We start from the raw sequence: 26,697 nt of genomic DNA, 5'->3' as shown, positions 1-26,697 counted from the left end.
GATAAATTAATTATATTTCAGAACTGTTAGGTTACTGAGTCATCGAACGTCCAATTGTGCCTTCATGGGAGAATCACATAAATGTGAGTTGGGCTGGATATTTTAATATAGGAGCTGGTAAAAAGGAATTCATAGATAGAATCCATTTTTTTCTTGTATAACTCCTAAATTTGCTCGTGCAGTTAGCAATGATTAAAATTATTCAAACTAGATACTTAGATCTAAACAACCTGATTACTATTATCAAAGTGGTGAAAAGAATCAAGGATTAAGTTGGATTCCAGAAAAAGCACAGAAGCAAAGGAATTTAGAATGAAAGCCTGCTATTCCTGACTTGTGAGGACTTGCTTTCATACCTAATGCCCTTATCTACAGTGCAGAAGCAAGAGTTATTTCAAGTAACACATCAATAAAAGACTAAGTTAAAAGAAGAATGTAAAGCTGCTTCTATTCTCGGAGCTCTGCTTTGCTTCAAGAGATTTCTGGTATTTCAGTGGATAACCTTACATGAAAAGGTCCCATGACCCAAGGCAGCAAGTGACGCTTTTACACCTTTTCAACTTTTGGACAGGGAAAACTGTTGGCTTAAAAGCCTCAACTAATAAAATGAGTTGAAAGAATGGTCTTCTCAGATTTCCTGCTGATTTTAAAAATGGGTATTAGAAGTATCTCACTCTCTGCTATGGCTAAAAAGAGAAAAATCCATATACACACCGAGGCACACATATAGAATCATAGTATAATTGGAAGGGACTTTAACAATCATGCAGTTCCAACTCCCCTGACAAGGACAGGGATACCTCCCACCACACCAGGCTGCCCAAGGCCCCACCCAACCTGGTCTTCAACACTTTAAGGAAGGGGCAGCCACAACTTCCCTGGGCAACCTGGGCCAGTGCCTCACCACCCTCTTCATGAAGAATTTCCTCCTCATGTCTAGTCTACATCTGCCCTTCTCCAGTTAATCACTATAAGATCTCCTCAGAGACTTCTCTTCTCCAGGCTGAAAAACTCCAACTATCCCTGACTGTCCTTGTATGGGAGGTGCTCCATGCCTCTGATCATCTTTGTAGCCCTCCTCTGGACCCGTTTCAACAGCTCCATATCCTTTTTATGCTGAGGATTCCAGAACTGGACACAATACTCCAGGTGAGGTCTCACAAGAGAGGAACAGAGGGGCAGAATCATCTCCCTCAACCTGCTGGTCATGCTTCTTTTGATGCAGCCCAGGATACAGTTGGGTATATATATACACACATATATATATATCTCTACACACACACATCTTTGACAAGATAAGTCAAAATATTGATGGGTTTCCTCCTTGAGTAAGAGGTTCGAAAGTGATTTTTAAAAGGTTATTTTGCATACTTGAACAGGTATGGCTTAAGAGGAAAATGAATTTCAGAAGTTGTACATTTGAATTTTTCTGAAAGTCAAGCTCCTTCCATTCACTTCCAAAGAATAAAGAAAAAAGGAAGACCAACAAAATCTATAGCCTCTCTTGAGAATCTTGCCATCAAATGTGGCCACTCATTTTCAAGGCATAGCAACTCTGAATGCACTAAACCAAAACTAGAGTACAGAGCACAACTATGGACACAAGATGGATCCTATTATGAAAAATAAATATAAAAGCTCTTGCAGCAGAGCAAAATAGTATTTTGAAGATACCAAGATATCAAGACTGCATCTCATTCTTGATTTGAATTTTGCTTTCTCTTGGATGCAAAATACTGATCTGAAAAAAACAATAATGGCAATCTCTACTCCCATTCACTTTATATGGCAGGAAAAGGGATCAGCAAGAGCTGATACGGATTAGAAACAGCAATAGGAATCACAGAATCATAGAACGCTGGAAAAGACCTTTGAGATCACCAAGTCCAACCATACCTCTCCATTACTAAATCATACCCGCATCTACCATCCTTTAAATAACTGCAGCGATGGTGACTCAACAACCTCCCTAGGCAGCTTGTTCCAGTGCCTGAAAACCCTTTTGGTGAAGAAATTTTTCCTAATATACAATCTGAACCTCCCCTGGAACAACTTGAGGCCATTTCCTCCCGTCCTCTCACCTGTCACTTGGGAGAAGAGAACAATACACACCACGCTACAGGTCATTGTAGACATTGATAAGGTCTTCCCTCAGCCTCCTTTTCTCCTGGCTAAACAACCTCAGTTCCCTCAGCCTCTCCTCATAAGACTTCTTCTCCAGCCCCTTCACCAGCTTTGTTGCCCTTCTCTGGATGTGCTTCAGCACCTCAATGTCCTTCTTGTCGTGACAGGCTCAAAACTGAGCACAGGGTTCGATGTGTGGCCTCACCAATGGTGAATCTAGGGGCACAATCACTTCCCACAGTGTTTCTGATATAGGCCAAGATGCTGTTGGTTTCCTTGGCCACTTGGGCAACTGCTGGCTCATACTGAGCCACCTATCAACCAACACCCCCAGCTCCTTCTCTGCTGGGCAGCTTTCTAGCCACTCATCCTTATGCCTGTAGCACTGCATGGGGTCATTGTGTCGAAGCGCAGGACTCGGTATTTGCGCTTGTTGAACCTCATACCGTCTGTTGCAGCCCATCGATCCAACCTGTTCATATCACAGAATCATATCATAGAATCATCAGGTTGGAAGAGACCCACCAGATCATTGAGTCCAACCATTCCTATCAAACACTAAAACATGCTCCTCAGCACCTCATCCATACAAGCTCCTCAGTGCCTCGTTCATACAAGAACCACATTTTCTGCTAGCTCAGAATCTGGAATGATTAAAAAATAGATGATTGATTTTGCAACTGTTTCCTTTAATTCAGACAATAATGTCTGTACTTAAGCGGTATGTCCAAAACAATGGAGGTAGCCTGGCATTCTACTGTATGATAAATAATGCTACCAATTTCAAATAAAAGGAAACTGAGACCTAAATGCTTGTAGCTATGGGTAGTCAAAAGATGAAGAATCGTTTTGGACAAGAATTGGGAATAAATTCAAACCTTTTTCTCCTTCCAAGTATTTTATGGCTTTTATCGCCAATTTTGAAAAATATCATTTCACAGTAATTTTAATTTTAGTTTTTTCTTCATTTAAATTGGACTCAGATTATTCTACTTGTTTAGATTTTCCCCCAAATGGATTTATTTTGATCAAAGTCTAAACTGAAAACATGCGCACTTTGAAATATTTCATCAAAGTCACTCAAACGTTACACTTAAAGGCAGGAAATAAAAATATACAGATTAAAAACCTTTTCAATAAAAGTAAAGTACTGTACGCACTTTTCACAGGTTGCTTCATTTAATGAACACAGCAGAACGGAAACCATACCTGCTGATGAACGGTCTGATGTTATCACCAGTGATAGGAGCCATACTCATTGGCATGGGTTCAGGAGTGGACAGCCAGTAGGAGTAGTCGTTCCTCGAGGCAAAGTTACATACGTTGTTGATGTTGCAGAATAAGAAAGGCATGGTACTAAATTTACGAAGACAGCTTCCTGCCGTGCCTGAAATGTTAAGTGGAAGGTTACTTGTGAACCTGTTTTCATTAAAACGTTGCCAACTAGCAACCAAGTATTTGCAGGAGTTGCTAAAAAGCAGATGAGACTTGCCCTGGAGGGTCCACTTCTCTTAGAGGAAGCGACTTCTCTTAGCTCCATAAGGAAGGAACAGAGCAAGGCAAAGAGTAGCCCAGTTTTGCTTGTAGAATTATGGGATAGCTTAGGTTGGAAAGTACCTCTAGAGGTCATCTATCCTAACCGCTTGCTAGTTAGATGAGCTTGCTTGGGTCCATAGCAAAAGTTTTTAGTATCTCCAAAGACACAGAGTCAACAAACTCTCTGGGATCCCGTTCCAAGTGTGTGAGAATCAGCATGGTAAAAAAAAACCCTCTTCTTCGTGTTTTACTGTAATATATCTCATACTTGTGTCCATTGTTTCTTCTCTGAAGCAAGTCCAGAGAAGAGCAACAAAGCTGGTGAGGGGGCTGGAGAACAGGTCTTACGAGGAGCGGCTGAGAGAGCTGGGGGTGTTTAGCCTGGAGAAGAGGAGGCTATGGGGAGACCTCATTGCTCTCTACAACTACCTGAAAGGAAGTTGTGGAGAGGAAGGTCCTGGCCTCTTCTCCCAAGTAACGGGGAACAGGACAAGAGGGAATGGCTTCAAGCTGTGCCAGGGGAGGTTCAGGCTGAACATTAGGAAAAAAATTTTCACAGAAAGGGTCATTAGGCACTGGAACAGGCTGCCCAGGGAGGCGGTTGAGTCACCTTCCCTGGAGGTGTTTAAGGGACAGGTGGACGAGGTGCTGAGGGGCATCGTTTAGCGTTTGATAGGAACGGTTGGACTTGATGATCCGGTGGGTCTCTTCCAACCTGGTTATTCTGTGATTCTGTGATTCTGTAATCCTTTCCTTCAGTTTGGCCAGATCCCTTTGAATGGCAGCTGTGTCCACTAGGGAATCAACCATTCCTCCCAGTCTGGCATTACCCAAAATCTTGGTGAGAGCGCACTCTATCCCATCACTCAAATCACCATAAAATAGTATTGGCCCAAAGCTAATTCCTGAGGGACATCACTAAGCAAGAATTACCACTCAGACTTTGTACATCTGATCACATTCTTCTGAGCCTATTTTTTTTTTTACTCACTTTATCATCTACTTAGACAGCCCATATCTCACTAATTTGACTACAAAGATACTATGGATGACCATGTCAAAGGCTTTGATAAAGACTTTCTTAAATAAACTGACAGTTTCTGCTATGCACCAAATCATTACTTGTACCAACCGAGAAGGCATAATAAAGGGCTCCCTAACCAAGAATCATTACACAGGTTGTTCAATACAGTTCTACAAATGAGAGAAACACTTGGTTTCTAATGAATTCTAATGGAATTCTAATTCGGTCTCTACTTACCCAGATCTTGGCCATGGGCTCTTTCATTGCCTTGTACATAAAGCAAGGAGTAGCCACGGTAAATCAGCGTTGTTCCAAATGGACATGACGGTTCTTCAGTGGTTTGACTGTGTCTGGTAACAAGGAAGCCATGAGCAACAGATGGTGCACCTGGTGGGCCCATAGCCCCAGGCAAACCTTCAGGGCCAGGTGGACCAGGAAATCCTCTGGGCCCTACAATACAGAGAGTCTCCTTTTATCTCTACAGACAGCAGTACTCCGCCTACATAACTAAAGAAGTGAAACTAGACACACTTGCACCTGATCTCCCATATCATCTTTCTATAAAGGAATCAAATCTGAAGAATTCATGGGCTCACCTGGGGGACCATAAGGACCAACTTCTCCTTTTTGCCCAGGTATACCATCAAATCCTTTGCTACCAGGTGGTCCAGGTACGCCTGGAGGTCCTGTCACCCCTGTTAAAAAACAAGGAACAGTTATCACTGAATATTACTTCATGTTATTTTTGATTTTTTGCCTTTTAATTCAGTACAGCACAGGTACACCTCAACATAAACTAAACTCATGCAGGTTCAGTGCTTATATTTCAATACCTAGGCCACTTATGCGAGTTACTGCTGGCAAACTGATTACAGTAGAGAAGCACAGAGAAACAAGTACAGAGCGTGCTTCAAAAATTACTAGTATTTGCCTGGAATATGAAAAGGAAGGACAGCAATCTCTTCCCTCTCTTTTTATCATATGACTCAATCAAAAATAGACCAAAAAAAAGTAGGCTGACAAATAGTGGGAAATTAACTTCTCTTAACTTCTTAACTTCTTCCCGGAATTTTCAGACATATGTTATGTCTTCCCTTTATCAATTTCTAGGGATGTTTCTAATCCTACATAAACTCAGTAACTCTGGCTTTGGGAAAAAGAAATTAACACCACCAACTCCACACCAGCATTTCTGAGGCATATCAGGAGGTTTAATCACAGCTATCCTCTTCCCGACCACTCAAAAAGCAATAGTTCATGACTTGAACTGACTACTAGAGAACAGCGACAGATCTCACAGAAGTAAACCCAAGCTGTGTTCTATCACTGAGATTATTTCACAGCTATTTCCTAGTGGACAGCACTTGCAGAGTTGTAACCCCACCTTCAAAAGCAAACTTTCATATCTATTATATTAAGTAGAAAGAAGATATTCATTATATTCCACAATAATTCCCCATCTTCTCATAAACCAATCAGTAACAAAGCTTTCTCTTAGGATCTTAACAGCTTAAGAACACCTCCGAGCTCTCATTGCTCTTCGTGTCCTGCATTCTGAAGAACATGCGTCCTTGTGCCAGCATTTCATTTGTCTTACCCTTTGCTCCATTTTGTTGTTTCCTAATGTGTTTAATTCTTGCAGTTCTCCCTTTCTTTACAGAAATTGCGGTGTCTGGGCTAAGAGATGAAGTTCAGGGCTGTAGAACAAGCTTCCTCAGGAAGGACTTTCCACTCCAAGATCAAAGTGGTTTCTTCATGTACACAATAATTAAACATGGATTCAACACTAACGACAGAAGATACCCTAACAAATACATTCTAGGGAAAGGATGAGCAGTGTGCTGCAAGTCATGCTGCTTAGTGCTAATCTCAGATACTAAAGTGATGACTGCAGAGTGAGAGCCTCATTACGAAGGCATCTGTTTCTGGGACTCCTTTGGATGAGCTTCAAAAAGAAGTGCTCTCTTCCCCAACGCTGACACAATTTAAATGGCTAATAAAAAGCTGGATAATATTATACCAAAAATCTGCCGTTGGTCTACTTTTACATCACTAAAAATATATTTCTGCTTACAAGTTATAAATGCTCACCTTGCTGTCCTTTAGGACCTGGAAGTCCTGGAAATCCTTTGAGACCAACTGGTCCTGCAGGGCCAGGTAAGCCAGGATCCCCTTTAACAAGCTGAAAAGGACCTGGTGGACCTGGTGGGCCTGGTAAACCTACCAAGGTTAACAGAAGAAATCAGCACCTATTTAGAATTGCCAATAAAAAAAGTGAAAAAACAAGTTTACCTTGCATCAAGGCCCCTTCCAGCCCAAACCATTCTATGACTCTATGGTTCTAGGATACCATTTAAAGAGTCTAATAATGACAAAACCTCAGTACTGATTTTTCAGAGCAGGAAATAAATACATTCACTCTCTACACAATACTTGAATCTAGTCTGACCATTCAGATGCTGATACCATACCTGGCTTCATATCTTTTTACATTGAATAAAAGGAGGAGGGAGTTATTAATTGATTAGTCACAACCATTTTAACAATGTCACCTGTGAAAAAAAAGCAAGTCTTTATATTATACCTTTAGATCCAGGAAGACCTTGGTCACCTCGCTCACCCTTGTGGCCTGGGAAGCCAGCGATTCCTTTTGGACCTGAAGTCAAAGGAAATATTGATATGAAAAATCAGTAGTTTCTTGATTTGGAAAGATTTATTCAGAGTAATCATGTATGATGCCACCATCATGCAAGGGCCATGACTTTATTTGCACAAGTACTTTTTAACTGTTTGCAAGAACAAGTTACAAACAAATGCACTATGAGTGAGAATAAATTTCTCTTTAATCAATAAATTCCTTCTCAGATTACAATATTTTTTTCTATTAAAAACTTCATTTTTCATATACATGGTGTTTTAACGTGTATGATGGTGACAATAGCAGCAATTTAGTCAACAATGTGCACATACTGAGCATGTGTTTCCTCAAATATAGTTACAATATTTGCTTCTCCAGTTGTCAAGAAAATCTCAAAGGTTCTTGACTGATAATGTCTAAACAATTGGTTTTACATCCACCTTTTAAAGCAAGTGTGCACTTAAAATCATCAAAGCAAAGCAAGACAACAAGCAAAAGGCAAAAACTCCTTAAGAAAAATAGTGACATTTTTGTATGCTTTTTGATGCAGCTTTCGATGTCCTTTTTCAATAATTTGTAACACAGAGTCAATATTCTTTCAACATTCTTTGAATGTCTTTTTTTTTTTGAGAGAGAGAGAGGAAGCATAAGAAAGAGAAATCTTTGCCTACTTTTTAGGAATATGGCAAATTTTCCTCTTACCTGGAATGCCTGGAAGTCCTGGTGGTCCCAGATCACCCTTTTGACCAATATCTCCTGGTAAACCAGGACTACCCTGTATAAAAGAAGATGTGAAGTATAGTTACCCCACACTATCATGATATGAATCCCAAATAGGCTGTTTATTTTTGGATACCTATAAGAAATAATATTATAGAAAAACCATTAAGTTTAAGGAGCGGTTATTATCTACCGTGACCAGATGAGAAGCTTCTTTTAAAGGAACGTGTGATGCCTTGTTCTTACTAAACTATTTTTTGCATTACAAAGATAACAGATTAGGATAAAGTCTCACTAACAGTATAGCTAATAAAAAGGTTCTCAACCATAGATGATATTGCTATGAAAAACAAAGGTAAGCACAAATATCAGCAAATATTCATTTTAGTGCATGTCAGCAGGTGGTTGTGAGGTAGATACTTAAACGGAATCATTCTAGACCACAGTAGACTTTAAAACGCCTACACTCACATGTAGAATGAAATTAAAAGCGCTCAACAATTTGGAATCCTCTGAAGATTTTTACATTTTGACAGGGCTAAAACGTTCGAGGACTTAAACACAATGCAAACCTCTCCTTCTGCCTTCTCTCTTACAAACTGCTCCTCTGAAATTAATGGCAACACGTTCATCGTAGCCTCACTGCAAAGAAAACCAACTGTTGTTTTTAAATTTACTACCTTCAATGCTGATAATGAAACGTGATATGTTACGTTACGTTACACTACACTACATTATGATACGCTTTCAAAAGTAAAAAGACTTAAACAAGTTCCAATCTCAGAACATGGAAGCAAATCCTTGATGTCTCTGTGAATTGACTTCTGGATGCAGAAAAAGATGCAGTAGATCTCTATTATCAAGACTAACATGGAGCTTTCAGTTCACTATCACTATCTTGCCTTACATGTTAGGAATTTATTCCTGAGTCATCCTTCCTTCTGTACACTAGGAACTGTTGAGCTGATACGCCTACTTTCTTATTCCTTCTTCCACAGATTTCATTATCATTTTTATTATTTTCTTAGCAGGAAAGAGGAAATTAAAAGTTAAAATATAGAGCGTATTTTTCAATGCAGAAAAAGGCAGCAGATACCCTGAGGGACAGAGTATAGAAGACCAACTCTTCTGGGTGAGTGCCCTATTCCACTTAATTCTCCCTAATATACAGAAAAGGGAAAATGAATAATATATGACAACAATGTATTGATAGCGTTGCCTGCTTGTATTTCTAAATCAACAGCTACATTTCATCACTGACAGTACTGAAAGCGCACTTCATTTGAAAGATTTCATAACAAAAGCAAACAGTTCAGATATTTTCAGAAAGCAATTTATCGTGATATAGGCAACCTTTAAAATTAACTACTAATGCATTTGCAGGATTTATGGATGTGCTGCAGCCATTCTGTATGCTTAACACATTGTAAATTATATTCTGGGTGTTGTATGTTACTGCTCACTATCTATAAATTTCTAATAAGTTCATTAGCTCACAGGGGCTTATTTGTAGGCAGCCTTTAAAAGGAGAGAATTGAAATGTTTTCAAGCTGACTTTACATCATTAGCAGTGAGCCCAAAGGTACTTTGAGCATTAAGTATCACTATTTTGAGTGAGAAACATCTATGATTAATATAGCCATGAATTACAAGAACAAGCTTTCAGCCAATCTAGAGTGTACAGAAAGTAACTTACTGGCAGTCCCTGGAAACCTGGATCACCTTTGACCCCTGGACTTCCAGGAGTCCCAGGCCAGCCAATGCTCCCCTGCTCTCCTTTGGCTCCTTCCACACCTGGGGGTCCTGGTGGTCCTATTGGACCTGGTAAACCTACAGACCAGAAGAAGAGGGTACTTAGCGGCAAAATTTGTTCAGAACAGTACCTGGTAGAGGACAATCTGGCTCAGTCTTCAGATGGGGAGAACCAAAATAATTATAGTACCAATATTTCATGAAAATAACTATGAGAACCTGTTGCAGGGGGGTCCATATGTCTCTCCATCAGACTAGACACCTATAATTTACCAGCCTGTGGCTGATGGAAAACATCAAGGAGTTTCTATACATGCAGAACAAACAGATGGTACGTTCTTGGGGACGAACATGCTAGAGACTTATTGCAGCTCCACTCTGCTCTCCTCTCCTCCTTAACCTCTAGCACGCAGAGCCACTGGCAAGGCAAGGCCATGCTGGGCCATTTTTACACACATTAACACTCTAGGACATAGGAACACACAGCCACGGCTGCCTCTAAAAAGCAAATAAAAGTCCAGGGGGAAACACAGAAATGGGAGGCAAACTTCTCAGTGTCAGAAAGAATTCTCAAGAAAAGCAATTGCCTGAGAACATAAAATCAGCCTGTTCTAGGACACAGATGACACTAGGCTAAGTGGTGCAGCTGTCACACCAGAAGGATGGGACATCATCCAGAGGAACTTGGACAAGGTGGAGAAGTGGGCCTGTGAGAACCTTGTGACGTTCAACAAGGCTAAGTGCAAGGTCCTACACCTGGGTCAGGGCAATCCATGGCTTCAGTACAGGATAGGAGACAACATGATTGGAAGCAGCCCTGTGAGGAAGCACTTGGGGTGTTGATTGATGAGAAGCTCAACATGAGTCAGCGATGTGCGCTCGCAGCCCAGAAGGCCAACCATGACCTGTAGTGCATCAAAGGAAGCATAGCCAGAAGGATGATGGAGGTGATTCTCTCATTTTACTCTGCTCTTGTGAGACCCTGCCTGGAATATTGTGTCCAGTTCTGGAATCCTCAACGTAAGAAGGATATGGAATTGTTGGAATTGGTCCAGAGGAGGCCACAAAGATGATGCGAGGGCTGGAACACCTCCCACACGAGGACGGGCGGAGAGAGTTGGGGTTGTTCAGCCTCAAGAACAGAAATCTGCAAGGAGACCCTAGAACAGCCTTCCACTACCTGAAGGGGCCTCCAAGAAAGCTGTGGAGGGACTTCTTACAAAGGCATGGAGGGATACGACATAGGGGAATGGCTTTAATTTGGAAGGGAGAAGATTTAGACTGGATATTAGGAAGGAATTCTTCATGATGAGGGTGGTGAGGCACTGGCACAGGTTGCCCAGGGAACCTGCAGATGCCCCATCCCTGGAGGTGTTCAAGGCCCGGTTGGATGGGGCCTTGGGCAGCCTGATCTAGTGGAAGGTGTCCCTGCCCATGGCAGGGGAGTCGGAACTGGATAACCTTTCAGATGCCTTCCAACCCAAACCATTCTCTGATTCTATGACAATGTTAAACTACCTACAAATGGGAACTTCTCTCTGATCGGTGAATAGAGGATAAACAAGGATATGCAATATTGTTTATATTATTAACTAATCAGGTAAACTTTGACTAACAGCAGTACATTAATATAAAGATAAAGAATTACCTGGAAGGCCAGGTTGGCCTTGGGGTCCTCTGTCTCCTTTAGGGCCTGCAATTGTACTTCCCGGTAGTCCAGGAAGACCTTGGCTACCTTTAGGGCCTGCTGGACCAGGATATCCTGGTTCTCCTTTTGGACCTGGGATCCCTGAGCTTCCTGGGGATCCTGGGAAACCCACATCGCCTTTTGAACCTAAGATTTGAAACAACCCCCAAAAACACGATTAGAGAAAGGATCACATTCACTGAAACCTTCTGCCTTATTATTCATTCATAAACAGTTTTATTCCTTAAGAAAACACTGACCTTGCCTCTATATATTTGTACAAAAAGGCATAACTTCAAGAAAACTGTATTATTCTCCACATAAAGAGGAGTTTGACTGATACATCTTTTCTTCTGAGCTAAACTGATCAACGAGCTACTTTAATTCGATCTAAAAATAGATGAACATTCAGCATCTCTCGATCAGTCCTTTCACAAGGAATATAAAGCCCTCAAACCCTTATTCCATTATCATTACTAGTGGCATAGTTGTGTAATGGATGTTTTGCTTAACTAAGCACAAAACAACTTGCTCCTGGGGAAAAAAGGAATATTTTTTTACTAAGATCTAGATGTAGACAGTACTTTCCGGCTTGTATAAATAGTCAACATTTGCAATTCAGTCGAATTTTAGATCATGACCAAGCAAACAGAATATAGTTAGCTGATATAAGTGCAATAATAAGAGAAATAAAATATATGAAGGACACTATCCCTGTCTCTTTGCCTAAACAGAAGAAGGTCCTTAAAACCTGGACTCGTTATTTTGGACCAACAATACATTTGGAACATCAATTATGTCTGTTCAATATCTATTTACACTAAACTCAGTTACTTTTAAATGAGCTGTGCTGATAAAATGGTAGACATGAGTAAGCTGAGAAAATAATCTCCCTCTCATAACCTAGTAGTCTACATGCCTTACTGAACTATGATTAGAAAAATTGCTTATTAAAAGAAATTCTCTAACACTAGGGCTTTCTCAGCAATTAATGACTGTTACCTACTCTGAGATGGTAAATAAAAGATATTCTGAAATTCTGGGGGTTCACTTCTGATTGTCCACACAATTTTCCTGTATTATGACTCTCTCATTCTATGATTCTATGATAAAATTGCATCTGGGCTGAGTAAGAGACTTGGGTAAAAACATTATTGTGGGACCCTGGCCATAAAACTACTAGCTTTAGCTGTCTGGTGCACAGAGTCTTACGAGATTTTGATTCTTGCAAAATTAGTAGGAAAACAGAAATACTTGGAGTCAAAAACACAGCACACGAAGACGGGAGTTATTTATATTACCTCATCACAGCACAGCTTGCAGTAAATTCCACACTACGAATAATTACCTATTTTAGGTCATATCTAACTCATGTCCAAGATGTTGCCACTGTAACAGAAATTAGTATTTGAGCCTCTCAGATTTCCTGCCTGCTCTGAAAAGGCAGAGCATGTAAAAGAATGAAGCAGAAAGTATGTCTGAACTACATAATTATGTTTCTAGCATGTCGGGAGGGAGGTTTGCTGCTTGTTTAAAAAATGCTTTACCTTTATCTCCCTTTGCACCGGGAAATCCTGGAAGTCCTCTACCTGGAAGACCTGTAATATAGAGGCAGTAAAAACTTAGAAGACAGGAGAGCATTTAAATTTAAACTGTAATGAACAAAAATCTATTAAGCAAATATCAAATCTGAATAAATGGTTTATACACAAGTTCTTAAGGGCAGAGACTGTCTTCGCCATACGTTGGTATTGTATCTAGCACAATGGGTCCTGTGTGACTGAAAACCCTCCTCCCTAAGAACAGGCATGCCGACAGCATTATTTCACAGCTAATTTGCAGACTGAAATTAATTCCCAAACTTGCCAATTCTTTAAAGTATTGCCAATTTTATGTGAAATAAATTCTTTCAGGATGACATGGATTAAACAGTTACGGAGATAAATGATCAGCTTTACAGTGATGGATGATTGTAGTTTGCAAGACAACATACTAACTTTATTTTCTAAGGTTCCATCCAAAGTATTTCAAATCCAGCACACCCCTCTACCAGCTAATCATGTGCAGCCTGTCCCTGTGCACTTTTGTGCTCCATAAACTTGACAGGCACAGTACCTTGTTCACCCTTCACACCAGCTGCACCTGGAATTCCATCATAACCCGGTTCACCCTTCTGTCCAATGGAACCAGCAGGACCCGGAATGCCAGGTTCACCTGAAAAATAGTTGTTATTTCCATTTCACCTATTAATCATCAGACCAATTTTTTTTTACACATTTTTTAAACAAAAGCTTAAATTATACTTTTGCTCCTACAGAAACCAAGCAGATACTCCATGATGACTTCAGTGCGACTTTGAGGTTACTTCTGAATTAAATCAGTGTGAGAAGGTGTTCAAGTATTACAGATTTTGATGTAGTTAATTATCACGTGAGTTAGAGTGCAGGAACTCCAGTAAAGACTTGTGAATAGCACAGTCCAACGAGATGATCATGTGTCCTGCAGCCAGTAAACTAAGAACACAAGGCTCTAAGGTCAAAAATGTTGTTAAAACAGCAATGAACTTAATCACCCCCCTACTAAAGCTCCTCTTTAGCATCTGTGAATGATGCTAATGTGGAGATTGAGGTTTGGGCCCATGGATAAACTTTATTGTTTTAAAACGAACTCAGAAAAAACAGAACAGCTTTAGCAACAAATAAGTCTTGTGTAAGGTGATAAAATCTCTTCCACAAACAATGAATATGAAGTGTTATCCCCACACTACATTAATTCAGATTTACCTGGGAAACAGCACTGTCTTTTTTTTTGCTTATAAATTTAACAAATGTAACAGGAAATATCTGAGCTGAAATGAATGTGAAACGCCACAGCATTTGTTTTAGCCACTGCCTGGAGGGGAACAGAACTTTAAGTAGCATGTGGTGGTTTATATTTCTTTTCTACCTGGTTCTCCTTTTGAACCTGGAATGCCACTTAAGCCAGGAAGTCCTTTTTCACCCTTTTCTCCATGACGACCAGGGCTCCCTAAAGAAAAGCAGAAGACATTGATTTACATGCGGGATATTTGCTGTAAGATTCTCATTATTTTTTCATTGCAAATTCTGTTTTATCGAAGCATCAACACTTGCCTGGAAATCCTGCCATGCCAGGGGATCCTTTGGGACCTGGGGCACCTGGCATTCCAGGAATTCCTGCGCTACCCTTTTCACCCTTATCTCCAGGTACACCTGGAATACCTGTTCTTCCTGGTTCTCCCTAGAAGAAGCAGCACAAGTTATAACATCCACAAATTAATTCTGACACAACCTTCTCCGTTTGCAATCACAGATATTACCCCTCTTTTCCATCAGACTTATAAAGAATTTCATTCTTTTTCCATTTAAGAACAAAGTAATTTAGGATTAAATTCAGCATTAATTCCACTATCAGAATTATTGACTTTTCTAATAATTGCTTAATACCTACACATGAAAATGAGTAGTTTTCTATGCATTTTTATGATGGTTTTTACAGAGGCTTTTCCAAATTAGCCTCTTAACTTACTTATTACACTTTATCATCTTCAAAGAAAATCTTTTTTAAGTCTTGAGAAAGTTTTCTACCAGATTTATTTTTACAATTTTTCACTTATAAATTCATTGTTACTGTCATTGTAGAGCTAGGAAAAGGATTGTGAAATAAATGAGAATCCTATTAGAATACCATTAGAGATTAAATTAACTTTACAGACATTTCTCTTTTCACCAAAATCTGAGCATTTTATAGGGTTTTTTTCAGCTTCCCAGTATCTCTGTAAAAGTACAGAAACACTATTTCGGTGTATTTTCTGCTTGTAAGAAGTCCTTTTCACTTCTTTTACTCATTTTTTTTTCAGAAGCACCCTCACTCCCCCCATTTTTAGCATTGTAAATTAGCCTATTCTGAAGAGATAGATAAATAAGGACCTTGGAGACTACCGTTCCATTAAACAGAGTGCATCTAAACCTCTCCATACGCACACTCTTCAAGTTTCTCACCAGATAATTAAATGAGCATAATGGACGATACAATAAAATAGTTTAAGGGCCAACAGTATCTTTTTGAATGAGGTACTTGGTAGAGACAGACAAGACGTTAAAAGCATAAATACCTTCTGACCCGGAGAGCCTGGAAAGCCAATTCCAGGAAAACCTGGTGCTCCTTTGTCTCCTTTTTCACCTTTTTGTCCAGGGAACCCTGGGGTACCTGGTGAACCTGGTACTCCTGGCAGACCCTTTTCTCCAGGTGTTCCTAGTAAGAGAAGAGGAAAAATGTGTGTGAGTATCAGAAGTAGAGGCACCCTAGCAGTGCTGACAATTCTTTTTTCAGTGTTGTCTCAGCTATTCAGAACTAGAAAAATGATATAAGTCACTAAAATAGCTAGTCAATAAACTTTTGAGGTGGGATCTTTAGGGGAAGATAAACTCTCATAAGAGAAGGTAGTAATGTTGGATTCAGAGCAAAAAAAGCTCTTGCTAAAAATATGATTTGAATAAAAGTTTATGTTGATTTGAATAATTTCTAACTGGACCACAGTGACAAAGGGACACTGCTGTAGTAAACCTTTCCTCCTTTACCTTATGGTAAAGGTCTTTAAGCTTTGATTTCCTAAACATGCTAAGCACAAGGCCAGTTCAAGGCCAGGTTGTATGGGGCCTTGGGCAGCCTAATCTACTGGGAGGTGTCCCTGCCCATCACAGTGGGGTTGGAACTAGATGATCTTTAAGTTCCCTTCCAACCCAAACTATTCTATGATTCTATGATTCTCTGATTCTAAGGACATCTGACGAGGCAAAATATAGGTTCTTCTCCATTCTATTCTTTACCACTCCCCTCTACACCACCACTCTTCCAGAACCACTGCAATTTGTAGTTAACATGCGATACGTAGTAACTCATCAAACTCTTTAGAAGTTCACAAGAAGCCTCATTCAGTTTGCACTGATTGAACACCGTTGCTCATTTAAATGATCATCTTTACAACAATGGATGATAGTCAGTAGTTTGCAAGACATCATATGGACAGAGAGACAAACAGGTATCACTAGAAAATTTCCCTGGCTGCAACAAATACACAAATCCCACACATCCAGGTAAAGGATTTGCATGTAGAAACTTAGGAAACTCTCCTATTATCTATAATTCACAAAAGGACTGAGAAAGCAATGTTCCAAAAGCCTAAAGTTCAGACACTGCAAATAGTGCAACCATTCAGTAGATCTACACCAACAAATGTTCCACGTAAGTCTCTCATGGTTTTATATTGACTGGAGAAGAACAATTCCCAACAATCAGTACCTGGCAAACCCATTTCACCAACCGATCCTTTTTGTCCTGGAATTCCTGGATCCCCTGGGTACCCTGGGGGGCCCTGATCACCTTTCGGTCCTACAGAGAGCAGAGAAATAGTCTCATTAGTTCATGCTGTTTAAACCCTCTGATGAACAGTCTCTCTGTTGCTAGCTTCAGACATACCTGGATGTCCTGGAGTACCAGGTTCACCATCCCTTCCCGGAATTCCTGGTTCTCCATATTCCCCAGGTAACCCTTTTTCTCCTGTTGCTCCATGGTCCCCTGGACACCAAGAAAATAAACACAGTGAGATCAGTTTTATCAGAATTTACTGTAATGCCATACAAACTACTTAATTTTTGATCACTGCTGCTTCTTCTCCTGAACAAGAAAAGGGCTCAATTCAAGCTTCACAGAATGTACACTAGAGTCACGCTTGACTCAAACACAACTCTTGAGTCTCTTAACCAGTGCTGAGAGAAGGATGCAAACTAGTATAATTTTACAGGTGTCTGTGCAAATTACAAGGCGAGTTATATCTTTAAAGAAATTGCAAACAAACACGTGTTTGAGTTAGATTAATGAGTTACTTCAGAAATGCCAGATAATATCAGGGTTAACAGCAATGACTGATTTGACTGTTCGGCTGTCTAAAAAGGTCCCTTCCAACCCAAACTATTCTATGATTCTAAGATTCTATGTCCAAACCCAAATTTTCTCATTAAGCATCACTGACAGTCTTCCACAAAATTACCATGTTTTTGTACAGTGATATTCATGCCTGGAGAGATGAAGGCAACAGTAAATCACCAAAGTTATGGACTATATCTACGTGTATCTCTGTGGGTACTAAGTATCTTTGAGCTGGACAGGACGAGATGAGCAGAATAGCAGCAAAAACTTGCAGGCTGGGGGTCTGTTAAGAACCTGCCTTCCAGGCTGTGTGTATCAGTTGGTATTCATGGCCACAACAGTGTCTCCACTACATGTTTTAAATGAAAAACAGCTTTTCTCTTCTGTCAAGCTGTAGTTTCTAGTTTTAAAATTTACTTGCTTTAGAAAGCCTTCTGCTAAAAGAAGAAAAATAGATTTTATAAGCGCAAGTTGAACATTTTCCATTCAACCAAACCCCTTTCTATCTGTGATTAATCTTTGTTTCTATGGAGTTGAAAGACACTGGAAAAATATCTGCATTTGCTGTGAGAAATTCTTTAACTTTATTTTAAAAAACCGTTGTCAAAAGCCAAGATACAACTGAACACAAAGCATTGATGCTTAATGGTATATGAGTGTTAATTCCACTTATCCACAGTTAGATATCAAAGTTACCTTTTTCTCCTTGATCTCCCTTTTGGCCTTTGAGACTGACCATATCCATGTTGTCCATAGTTCCAGGTTTTCCTGGGAGACCAGCTTCACCTTTATCTCCTTTGACACCAGGATCACCTTGAGGTCCAACTATACCTTTGAAACCTTGGCTACCTACAAGGTGATCGCAGAGAATATTATAGAGCCATATAAAGCTTTGTAAAAGTATTTAGTAGACAACAACAAATGGCATCAGTTATTTATTCAACTTTTGAACACTGAATACCATATTAAAGAAAATCTTATATATTGCAATATGAAGGGTTTTTTATACCAGGACTTCACAACAGCTCTGTGAAAGAAGTTGACACGATTTTCACAGTTAATGGCCATTAATTTTAGACTTTCAGAACAAAAGAGATAGATAGAAGTTTGGCAGTAACACAGGGCATTATTTAAAGGTTTTAATTAAGACCTTCCTGCTGGCTCTTCATAGTTTCAAACACAGTATTTTTCTTGGAGTAATATCTATGGCACCCCTGCACGTAGCAAACCCTTACGTTGTTGAAAAATAGATCAAAAAACCTGGATCCCTGCCTTCAGCAGTCTGGTCTGGTGGGAGGTGTCTCTGCCCATGGCAGAGGGATTGGAACTGGATGATCTTTAAGGTCCCTTCCAACCCAAACCATTCCATGATTCTATATGGCTTTCTAAATTACACTATTTCTAACTTACAGAGAAGTTAGTGCACATAAAACATTCCTTAGGCCAAGCCCACTCTTTATTTTTGCTTATTTCCAGACTAGTCTTCTTCCAGAAAAAAAGGTTGATTTTAAAATTTGACTCTGAGAAAATCTGTTTCTTACCTTTTTCACCAGGCAACCCTCGATCACCAACTGGTCCAGGACTTCCTGGCAACCCAGGAGTTCCCATAACTCCCATTTCTCCTTTAGCTCCTGAAATAAAAGTAAAAGAATGAATAACAGAAATAAAACAAGTAATGTAAAGAAGTACAATAAATAGATTTACTCTGTATCATATTAGGAATTGCACTACTTAAGGAAAAATGAGACAAAGAAGATGGTCAATCTAAGCCAGCCCAACAGAGAAGACAACAGTAAAAATAAGAGTTATGGAAACCAGAATAAGAACTAGTAATAGGTTTTCGACAGATTCTTAACACTTCCTCTTACAGGAAACAATGCTGTCATTAGCAAAGTCATTATTAAAACCACATTCTGTCACTGAAACTGTGCAGAACACCATTAAATATCAGAAGAGAGGGATCCGCGTGCAAGGAGAGAGGTTCTGGATTAAACCGGAGTGACTCCAAGTTAACAGGAATGGTTCCAAATTAGGGGAAATGGCTCTAGATTAAACTGGAGTTATTATAGATTAAGGGGAATGGTTCTGGATTAAACTGGAGTGGCTCTGGATGAAGGGAATGGCTTCCCTTTCATTATTACAGGCTAAAGGCTAGTTCCTGCAAGTTGCTGGATTTGAGCATAGAATCATAGAATCATCAGGTTGGAAAAGACCCCTTGGATCATTGAGTCCAACCATTCCTATCTCCCAATAAACCATGTCCCTGAGTACCTCATCTACCCATCTTTTAAATAACTCCAGGGATGGTGACTCAACCACCACCCTGATCAACCAAAAGATTTGAGTAGCCATTCAGTTACTGCTTTACTGACGTCAGCCCACGTGTTTTCTCAAGCTTGGGCTTTTTGATGGATCAATTCCTAACCAAGTGAAAGAGCATGCTACCACAACTTAATAAAACAGTTGCCAAAGACAGAATCAGAATCATAGAATAGTCTGGGTTGGAAGGGACCTTAAAGATCATACAGTTCCAACCCCCCTGCCATGGGCAGGGACACCTCCCACAAGATCAGGCTGCCCAAAGCCCCATCCAACCTCGTCTTCTACATCTCCAGGATGGGGCAGCCACAACTTCCCTAGACAACTTGTTCCAGTGCCTCACCATTCTCATGGTGAAGAAATTCCTCCTTATGTCTGGTCTAAAACTGCCCCTCTCCAGTTAATAGCCATTGCCCCTACTCCTATACCTACAAGCCTTTGTAAAACATCCCTCCTCAGCCTTCTTTTAGGCCCCTTTCATGTACTAGATGCTGGTTTCCAAGAGAAAAGATGTTTACCTGATGATCCTTTCAGTCCAACATCCCCCTGCCGACCCGGCTGGCCAGGTAACCCCACAGATCCTGGTACTCCGGGCTGGCCCTGGCTACCTTTATCCCCTTTTGGTCCTGGCATATCTAGACCTGGGACACCAGGGAAGCCCTTTTCTCCTTTTATTCCCGGAAAACCTAGGAAAAAACAGAAAATACAGGATTAGTCTTTTACAGAGCATAGGGAATAACATTATCGGTAATATCTGAAAATATGCACCTGCAGTTCAGAAATTACATGGCACAAAAGATGAAGGTTCAAAGCCAGACAGCAGAAATAGTCCTAATTTTCGTAGTGAGGCTTTGATCTTATATATATTATCCACCGACGACCTGAGGATACTGAACAAAAAGGCAGGTGCTTTCTTAGGAGGTCTGGCCCTGCATTTTGGACCACATGGAGAAAGCCCACCAGCGTTATCCCCTGTGGACCCTCAGCAACCTCACACCACAGAACAGTTCGGGAGCAATGTTTTTACCAATGTCAAGATCCAGTTATGCCAAAAGTCTGATCTTAATCATTGTGAAGGGAATGTTTTCCTCTCACCTGGTGGTCCCTGTGGTCCTGGCTGCCCAGGGGGTCCTGGTGATCCCCGCGGACCCAGCCCTGGTGCGCCTGGAGGGCCCTGCGAGCCTTTCAGTCCTGGGAGGCCAGGGTCACCTGTGGAAAGACAAAGATGTAGACTGAGGACCCTCTGACATTACTTGAAATCTTGTTTGCAGAAGATGCTAGACAAGGTCCTTTGGAAGCATTTGGCCAACGAGACCTCATTCCAGCCTCCTGCCTGGGCTTGGAGGAAGGTCTGCTCTTTGCAGCTAGCATTTCCTACCAGTGGTTGGTAAGAGAAAACGAGGGGAAGGAAAAAAGGCAATGCCTCGAGATATCAGTAGGGTATCTCAGTGGTGAACAGAGATTTTGCTACATCTATGGGGGAGTAACTTTAAAAAGAAAATAGGAGTACAGAGTTGTATTTTTCTGGGAGCGTTACCTCTGAATCCTTGCTCTCCAGGTATGCCTGGAAAGCCTTGCTCGCCACGTAAGCCAGGCAGTCCTGGATTTCCCTTTTCTCCAGGGAAGCCAGGTACTCCTGGGGGACCTGGCAATCCCTTAGGGCCCGGCAGACCTACACCAGGATCACCCTAGCCAAAGAAACACAACAGATTGGAAATGAACACATCAAAACCAAGAATTCATTCACTGACTGTATTTAATTCACTCAGAGGCAAAGCACTATCATAGAATCATTAGGTTGGAAACCTAACCTATACATGACTTCAGGAGACAGTTCATAGAATCATAGAATCACCAGGTTGGAAAAGACCCATTGGATCATCAAGTCCAACCATTCCTATCAAATCAGTTGTAAGCCCTTTAGCGTTAATGTCAAGCATTCATCCATCTACTCTCTTCCTTTGTGTTCAAAGTGGGAAACAAGATGAAGGACAGTTTGGCCAACTGTTTTGTTTGGGTTTTTTTTAATAGAGCAGGGATCTTAGCACACATTCTTGTTAACATGGGCAGTCACAGATAACAGTATCAGCAGCTGATACCTACTTTTTGACCTTGTAAACCTGGTACACCTGGCAAACCATCCAGGCCAGGGGTTCCTGGAGTCCCCGGCAGACCAGGAGCACCAGGCTGACCTGGGAAACCTAGAAAACAAAACAAAACAAAACTCACATCACTACCGTCTCTGCCTGTAAGTGTCCTCTTCTGTTTCTTCAGTCCTCTAACTGAATTATTCAAATTACTCACAGGGACGTGTTTAACAAGGTCTGTTTAATCTTTTACAGCAAACTCTTAGGGATGCCAGCACCCAAATGTCTCTACAGGGATTCAAACATTGAGCTTCATGCAGCATTTGGCTTCTGATGAGAAACAATGACTCAGAAATAATAATTACTGAGTGTCTCTTCTTAAAATAATAGCCTTGTGGTTTCATGTCATTGAGAAAAATCCTGTCTGCAAAACTGGCTTCCTAAAGTTTTCTTCAGAAAAGGCAACGTAACGCGTGGGGCATCAGACTGAGGGATGCACAGCAAAACCCATCTGTGAATCAACATCTGTTCAGAATACGCTATGTGACATGTCCTACATGTCCTGCTGTGGGTTGCACCCAGAAGGTTTCTATGCCACAGCTGGTCCGTGCACTGTGCCTTGGGAATGCAGGAAGGGCTACATGCAACATTCTGCCAACTTCTTAAAGATAGCACTTGCTCAACACCAACACATACTCAGTGAATTGAGATGAAGATCCTCTCCCAAGCAAAGATGTCAGGGTGTGGGAAATCGACCTTTTAGGTTAAGCCCCAGGAAAATCATTGAGTAGAGCTGAATTCGAGGAAGGGTTCTTGAAATAAATGTATTAGACATGACATTCCTTTCTTGCTGGCATCAAAGGGCATACAGAAATCCTTTTCCAGATGCACCAGGTGTCTTCTGTTCAGGTTTATCCTACACCGGCCTCAGAGGAACCAGAGGTGGCCATAGGCAATGATTTACCCTTTCTCAAGTCTTTCTGATCCTCCCAGTTCACTGGTGTGTAGAATCATAATAAATGAAATACTGCAGACTCACAAGAACTTTGCAGACCAAGTCAGTTGCTGAAATGTCAGTCATCTACTTCTAAAAGAGTAGCAGCATGACTAAATCCATCTCCTCAAAATCCAAAGCCAGAATATGAACATTTAAACTCACTCTAAGCTATGTGCATACCCTGACAACGGTCACAGAGGGAAGACTAAACTTGTGCTGAATAAGCTGGTATTCTAACAAACCATTCCCAGCTGCCTAGCAGAGGTGCTAGCTTTGGTCCAAAAAATATTATAGTTAAGTCAGCATGTTTTTTTGACCCACCACACACTTTGCTTCATCTCCTAGAAAGGTCACCTTATAGAATCATAGAATCATAGAATAACCAGGTTGGAAGAGACCCACTAGATCATCGGTGTCCAACCGTGCCTATCAAACACTAAACCATGCCCCTCAGCACCTCGTCCACCCGTGCCTTAAACACCTCCAGGGAAGGTGAATCAACCACCTCCCTGGGCAGCCTGTTCCAGTGCCCAAGGACCATTTCTGTGAAGAATTTTTTTCTAATGACCAGCCTGAACCTCCCCTGGTGGAGCTTGAGGCTGTTCCCCCTTGTCGTGTCCCCTCTCACCTGGGAGAAGAGGCCAGCACCCTCCTTTCCACAACCTCCTTTCAGGTAGTTGTAGAGAGCAATGAGGTCTCCCCTCAGCCTCCTCTTCTCCAGGCTAAACAACCCCAGCTCTCTCAGCCGCTCCTCATAAGACCTGCTCTCCAGCCCCCTCACCAGCTTTGTTGCTCTTCTCTGGACTCGCTCCAGAGCCTCAACATCCTTCTTGTGGTGAGGGGCCCAGAACTGAACACAGGATTTGAGCAGCGGTCTCACCAGTGCCGAGTACAGAGGGAGAAGAACCTCCCTGGCCCTGCTGGTCACGCCGTTTCTGATCCAAGCCAAGATGCCATTGGCCTTCTTGGCCACCTGGGCCACTGCTGGCTCATGTTTAGTCACTGTCAACCAACACCCCAGGTCTTTCTCCTCCAGGCAGCTCTCCAGACTGACTTCCCCTAGTCTGTAGCACTGCACAGGGTTGTTGTGCCCCAAGTGCAGGACCCGGCATTTGGCCTTGTTAAACCTCATGCCGTTGGACTCAGCCCAGCGGTCCAGCCTGTTCAGATCCCTTTGCAGAGCCTCCCTGCCCTCCTGCAGATCGACACTTCCCCCCTGCTTAGTGTCATCCGCAAACTTGCTAAGGGTGCACTCGATGCCTTCATCCAGGTTGTTGATACAGACATTGAACAGGGCTTATCTCACAGCAACCTCAGTTGCTGCAATTTAAGATATTGTAAAATACTACTTTCTGTTCTGGCAGCGGCTTTGACACTGTCTGTATCTGCACCGCATCACTGCCCAAAGCAAGTGTGTATTGAAAGTATGTTTATTGTGGTGCCTGTGGACCTTCAGCTGCAAGGAAGGTCCTTCAGCTGCATCTCTCAAATCTCATGCAGCCATGACTGGGTGACAGTGTAAACCTCTATTCACATTCCAGGTATTTCAGCTCTGTTAGACAGATAACTTTATCTTACCTTTGGGCCCTGGAGGTCCAGGGAACCCTATGCCTGGCTGTCCAATAGCACCTTTTTCTCCTGGCAGACCAGGTCTACCTGGAAGCCCAGGATTCCCTTTGTCACCTTTGGAAGTGAAAACAAAACAAAGGTTAATGCAAAGGCTGACTTCTGGGGAACAGAACCATTGTGATCATCAGACAAAAATTAACAGGCTACTACTATACCTTGGGGTCCAGGGAAACCAGGTGGCCCAGGAAGGCCATCTGCCCCAGGAGGTCCAGGAAGCGGTACAGTTCGTCCTGCTTCACCCTTTGCTCCTATGAATGTAAAGATGTATTAAGTAAAGGAATCAATAAAATTAAATAAGGGAGTTTCACCTAGCCAGCTACATTAGTCCATCCATAACACTACAACTGACTTGTTATGAAGTTTTTTTTTAATAGAAGATTCACAGGAAACAAGGATGAACTCAGTTCAGGATGAACCTAAACCATCCCATTCGACCTAACAAACTCTTCAAGAAAACTGTCCTCAAAGATTTGCAATGATACTGCTAAAAGCAAACACTGATTTAAATTAGAAAGTCTTTTTCTTTCAATCTTGAATCCCAGTAATCCTCCAAGCTCTAACACTTAAAGGACACACAAAGCATCTAGAATCATAGAACAGTTTGGGTTGGAAGGGACCTTAAAGATCACCCAGTTCCAACCCCCCTGCCATGGGCAGGGAAACCTCCCACTAGATCAGGGCCCCATCCAACCTGGCCTTCTACACCTCCAGGGATGGGGCAGCCACAACTTCCCTGGGCAACCTGTGCCAGTGCCTCACCACCCTCATTGTAAAGAAATTCCTCCTTATGTTTAGTCTAAAGAATACTATAGCATTACCTGGAAAGCCTGGTAAACCTGGGGTTCCATCAAAGCCTCTGTCTCCTTTGTCACCTGGTAACCCTGGAACACCTATCCCAGGAGGGCCAGGAAAACCTCTTTCACCGCGTACTCCAGGGTGTCCAGGTTGGCCAGGTGGACCACGTTCTCCTTTCAAGCCAGCAGTACCCTAATTTTTGGAAAGTATAATTGTACTTCTCACTGATTGGCAAGACAGAACATGTTATTCTCTCTCTTCGTATATTTTGTAACTTGGGTTTAGCACAGGTACCTGTAATACTGAATAAAGTGGGGTTTTTATCACTGAGTTCAATGGAACTGAGTTTCACGTGGAATAGCTTGGAAATCATACCTAGTAAGTAAGCAATAGAGCTAACTGGACCTTGCTCCCAGTGGTGGTTCTGGGAGCAGATGTGAGCTCCACATCCAGTTCCGCATCCGTATCAGCTGAACTCGCCATCAGTGCGAGCCTGTGAAGTATTAGCTTCCACAAGTAGAGAAGTATGCTAGAATGGAGTTGAATCTTAACAGTCTCTACTTGGATAACTGCATTCCTTCAATTATCTCCAGATATCAGCTAAATCATCCACATTAACTCTCACTAGCAGGCTGTGAGAAAGGAGAAAGGAACAAAACTACCGCCCACTCCCACAAATTTGTGGAGGAAGCAACCTTACTTTATAGTCCTGACAGTAACAAGCCATGCAGAATACACCTGAGTCACATCACTTACTTGCATGGCGTGTAAAAATAAAGGGTCAGAATCTAACTCTGAATTAGTCTGTTGTTCAAGGACCATCCTCCTCACTAGTTCAGGGAAAACAGAGTCTTCCTCTGAGGAATGAATTACTCCAGGTAAAGACAAGATGTAGAACAATGAATGAGGCCAATAGAGAGAAAGCATTTATAGGGCATAAAAGCATGTGAATTCTGATCTTAAAGACACGATGTATAGGACACTATGTAAACATAAATAAACACACAGTAGAACAATATGTAAACATAAAGAAACACACATACCGGTGTTCCTTTTGGACCCTGGAGACCTGGCAATCCATCTTTTCCTGGTCTTCCTTCCCTTCCAGGAGTACCTGGTTGTCCTGGTAAACCAGGATCTCCTTTTTCACCTTTCAGGATAGTATCATAAGTAAAATCTCCTGGTTCTCCTTTTGCCCCAGGTCTGCCCATAAGTCCTGGAGTGCCGGGAGGGCCCTGAAATTTGATAAATCCAGATATCATCAGTTGCCCCAACCAACCCTTCAACTGATACAAAAGAAAACAAATCTTCAGAAATTAGAGAGTAAACCCAAGCTAAGCAGTAAACCATTAAGTTTTTTATTGAGGACGTCAAATGAAAGTATTTTTCATTCACACAGCAGTGTGAATAAAGAGTTAATCAAAACTTCTTGATTATTTCATC

At 41.5% G+C, this 26,697-nt stretch overlaps 1 protein-coding gene across 1 annotated transcript in view; it reads right to left on the bottom strand.

Moving 5' to 3' along the window:
- Window positions 1-26,697, bottom strand: part of COL4A1 (collagen type IV alpha 1 chain) — a 133,468-nt gene that overhangs the window by 5,663 nt on the left and 101,108 nt on the right. Inside the window, exons 25-49 of the mRNA XM_069883457.1 lie at window positions 26,298-26,489; window positions 25,278-25,446; window positions 24,615-24,707; window positions 24,409-24,513; window positions 21,850-21,947; window positions 21,284-21,434; window positions 20,842-20,955; window positions 20,265-20,432; window positions 18,969-19,058; window positions 18,124-18,276; window positions 16,978-17,076; window positions 16,801-16,890; window positions 15,614-15,753; window positions 14,609-14,739; window positions 14,428-14,504; window positions 13,597-13,695; window positions 13,029-13,079; window positions 11,443-11,628; window positions 9,739-9,872; window positions 8,025-8,097; window positions 7,269-7,340; window positions 6,776-6,904; window positions 5,281-5,379; window positions 4,922-5,134; window positions 3,334-3,511 (exon numbers count right to left, since the gene is read on the bottom strand). Of these exons, the coding sequence (XP_069739558.1) occupies window positions 3,334-3,511; window positions 4,922-5,134; window positions 5,281-5,379; window positions 6,776-6,904; window positions 7,269-7,340; window positions 8,025-8,097; window positions 9,739-9,872; window positions 11,443-11,628; window positions 13,029-13,079; window positions 13,597-13,695; window positions 14,428-14,504; window positions 14,609-14,739; window positions 15,614-15,753; window positions 16,801-16,890; window positions 16,978-17,076; window positions 18,124-18,276; window positions 18,969-19,058; window positions 20,265-20,432; window positions 20,842-20,955; window positions 21,284-21,434; window positions 21,850-21,947; window positions 24,409-24,513; window positions 24,615-24,707; window positions 25,278-25,446; window positions 26,298-26,489 (3,104 nt within the window). The remainder of the gene's footprint in view (window positions 1-3,333; window positions 3,512-4,921; window positions 5,135-5,280; window positions 5,380-6,775; window positions 6,905-7,268; window positions 7,341-8,024; window positions 8,098-9,738; window positions 9,873-11,442; window positions 11,629-13,028; window positions 13,080-13,596; window positions 13,696-14,427; window positions 14,505-14,608; window positions 14,740-15,613; window positions 15,754-16,800; window positions 16,891-16,977; window positions 17,077-18,123; window positions 18,277-18,968; window positions 19,059-20,264; window positions 20,433-20,841; window positions 20,956-21,283; window positions 21,435-21,849; window positions 21,948-24,408; window positions 24,514-24,614; window positions 24,708-25,277; window positions 25,447-26,297; window positions 26,490-26,697) is intronic.

This window comes from Phaenicophaeus curvirostris, chromosome 1, assembly GCF_032191515.1.
Source record: "Phaenicophaeus curvirostris isolate KB17595 chromosome 1, BPBGC_Pcur_1.0, whole genome shotgun sequence".
Lineage (NCBI taxonomy): Eukaryota > Metazoa > Chordata > Aves > Cuculiformes > Cuculidae > Phaenicophaeus > Phaenicophaeus curvirostris.
Note: the sequence above shows the minus strand (reverse complement) of the source record. Positions and strands in the feature narration are given on the sequence as shown.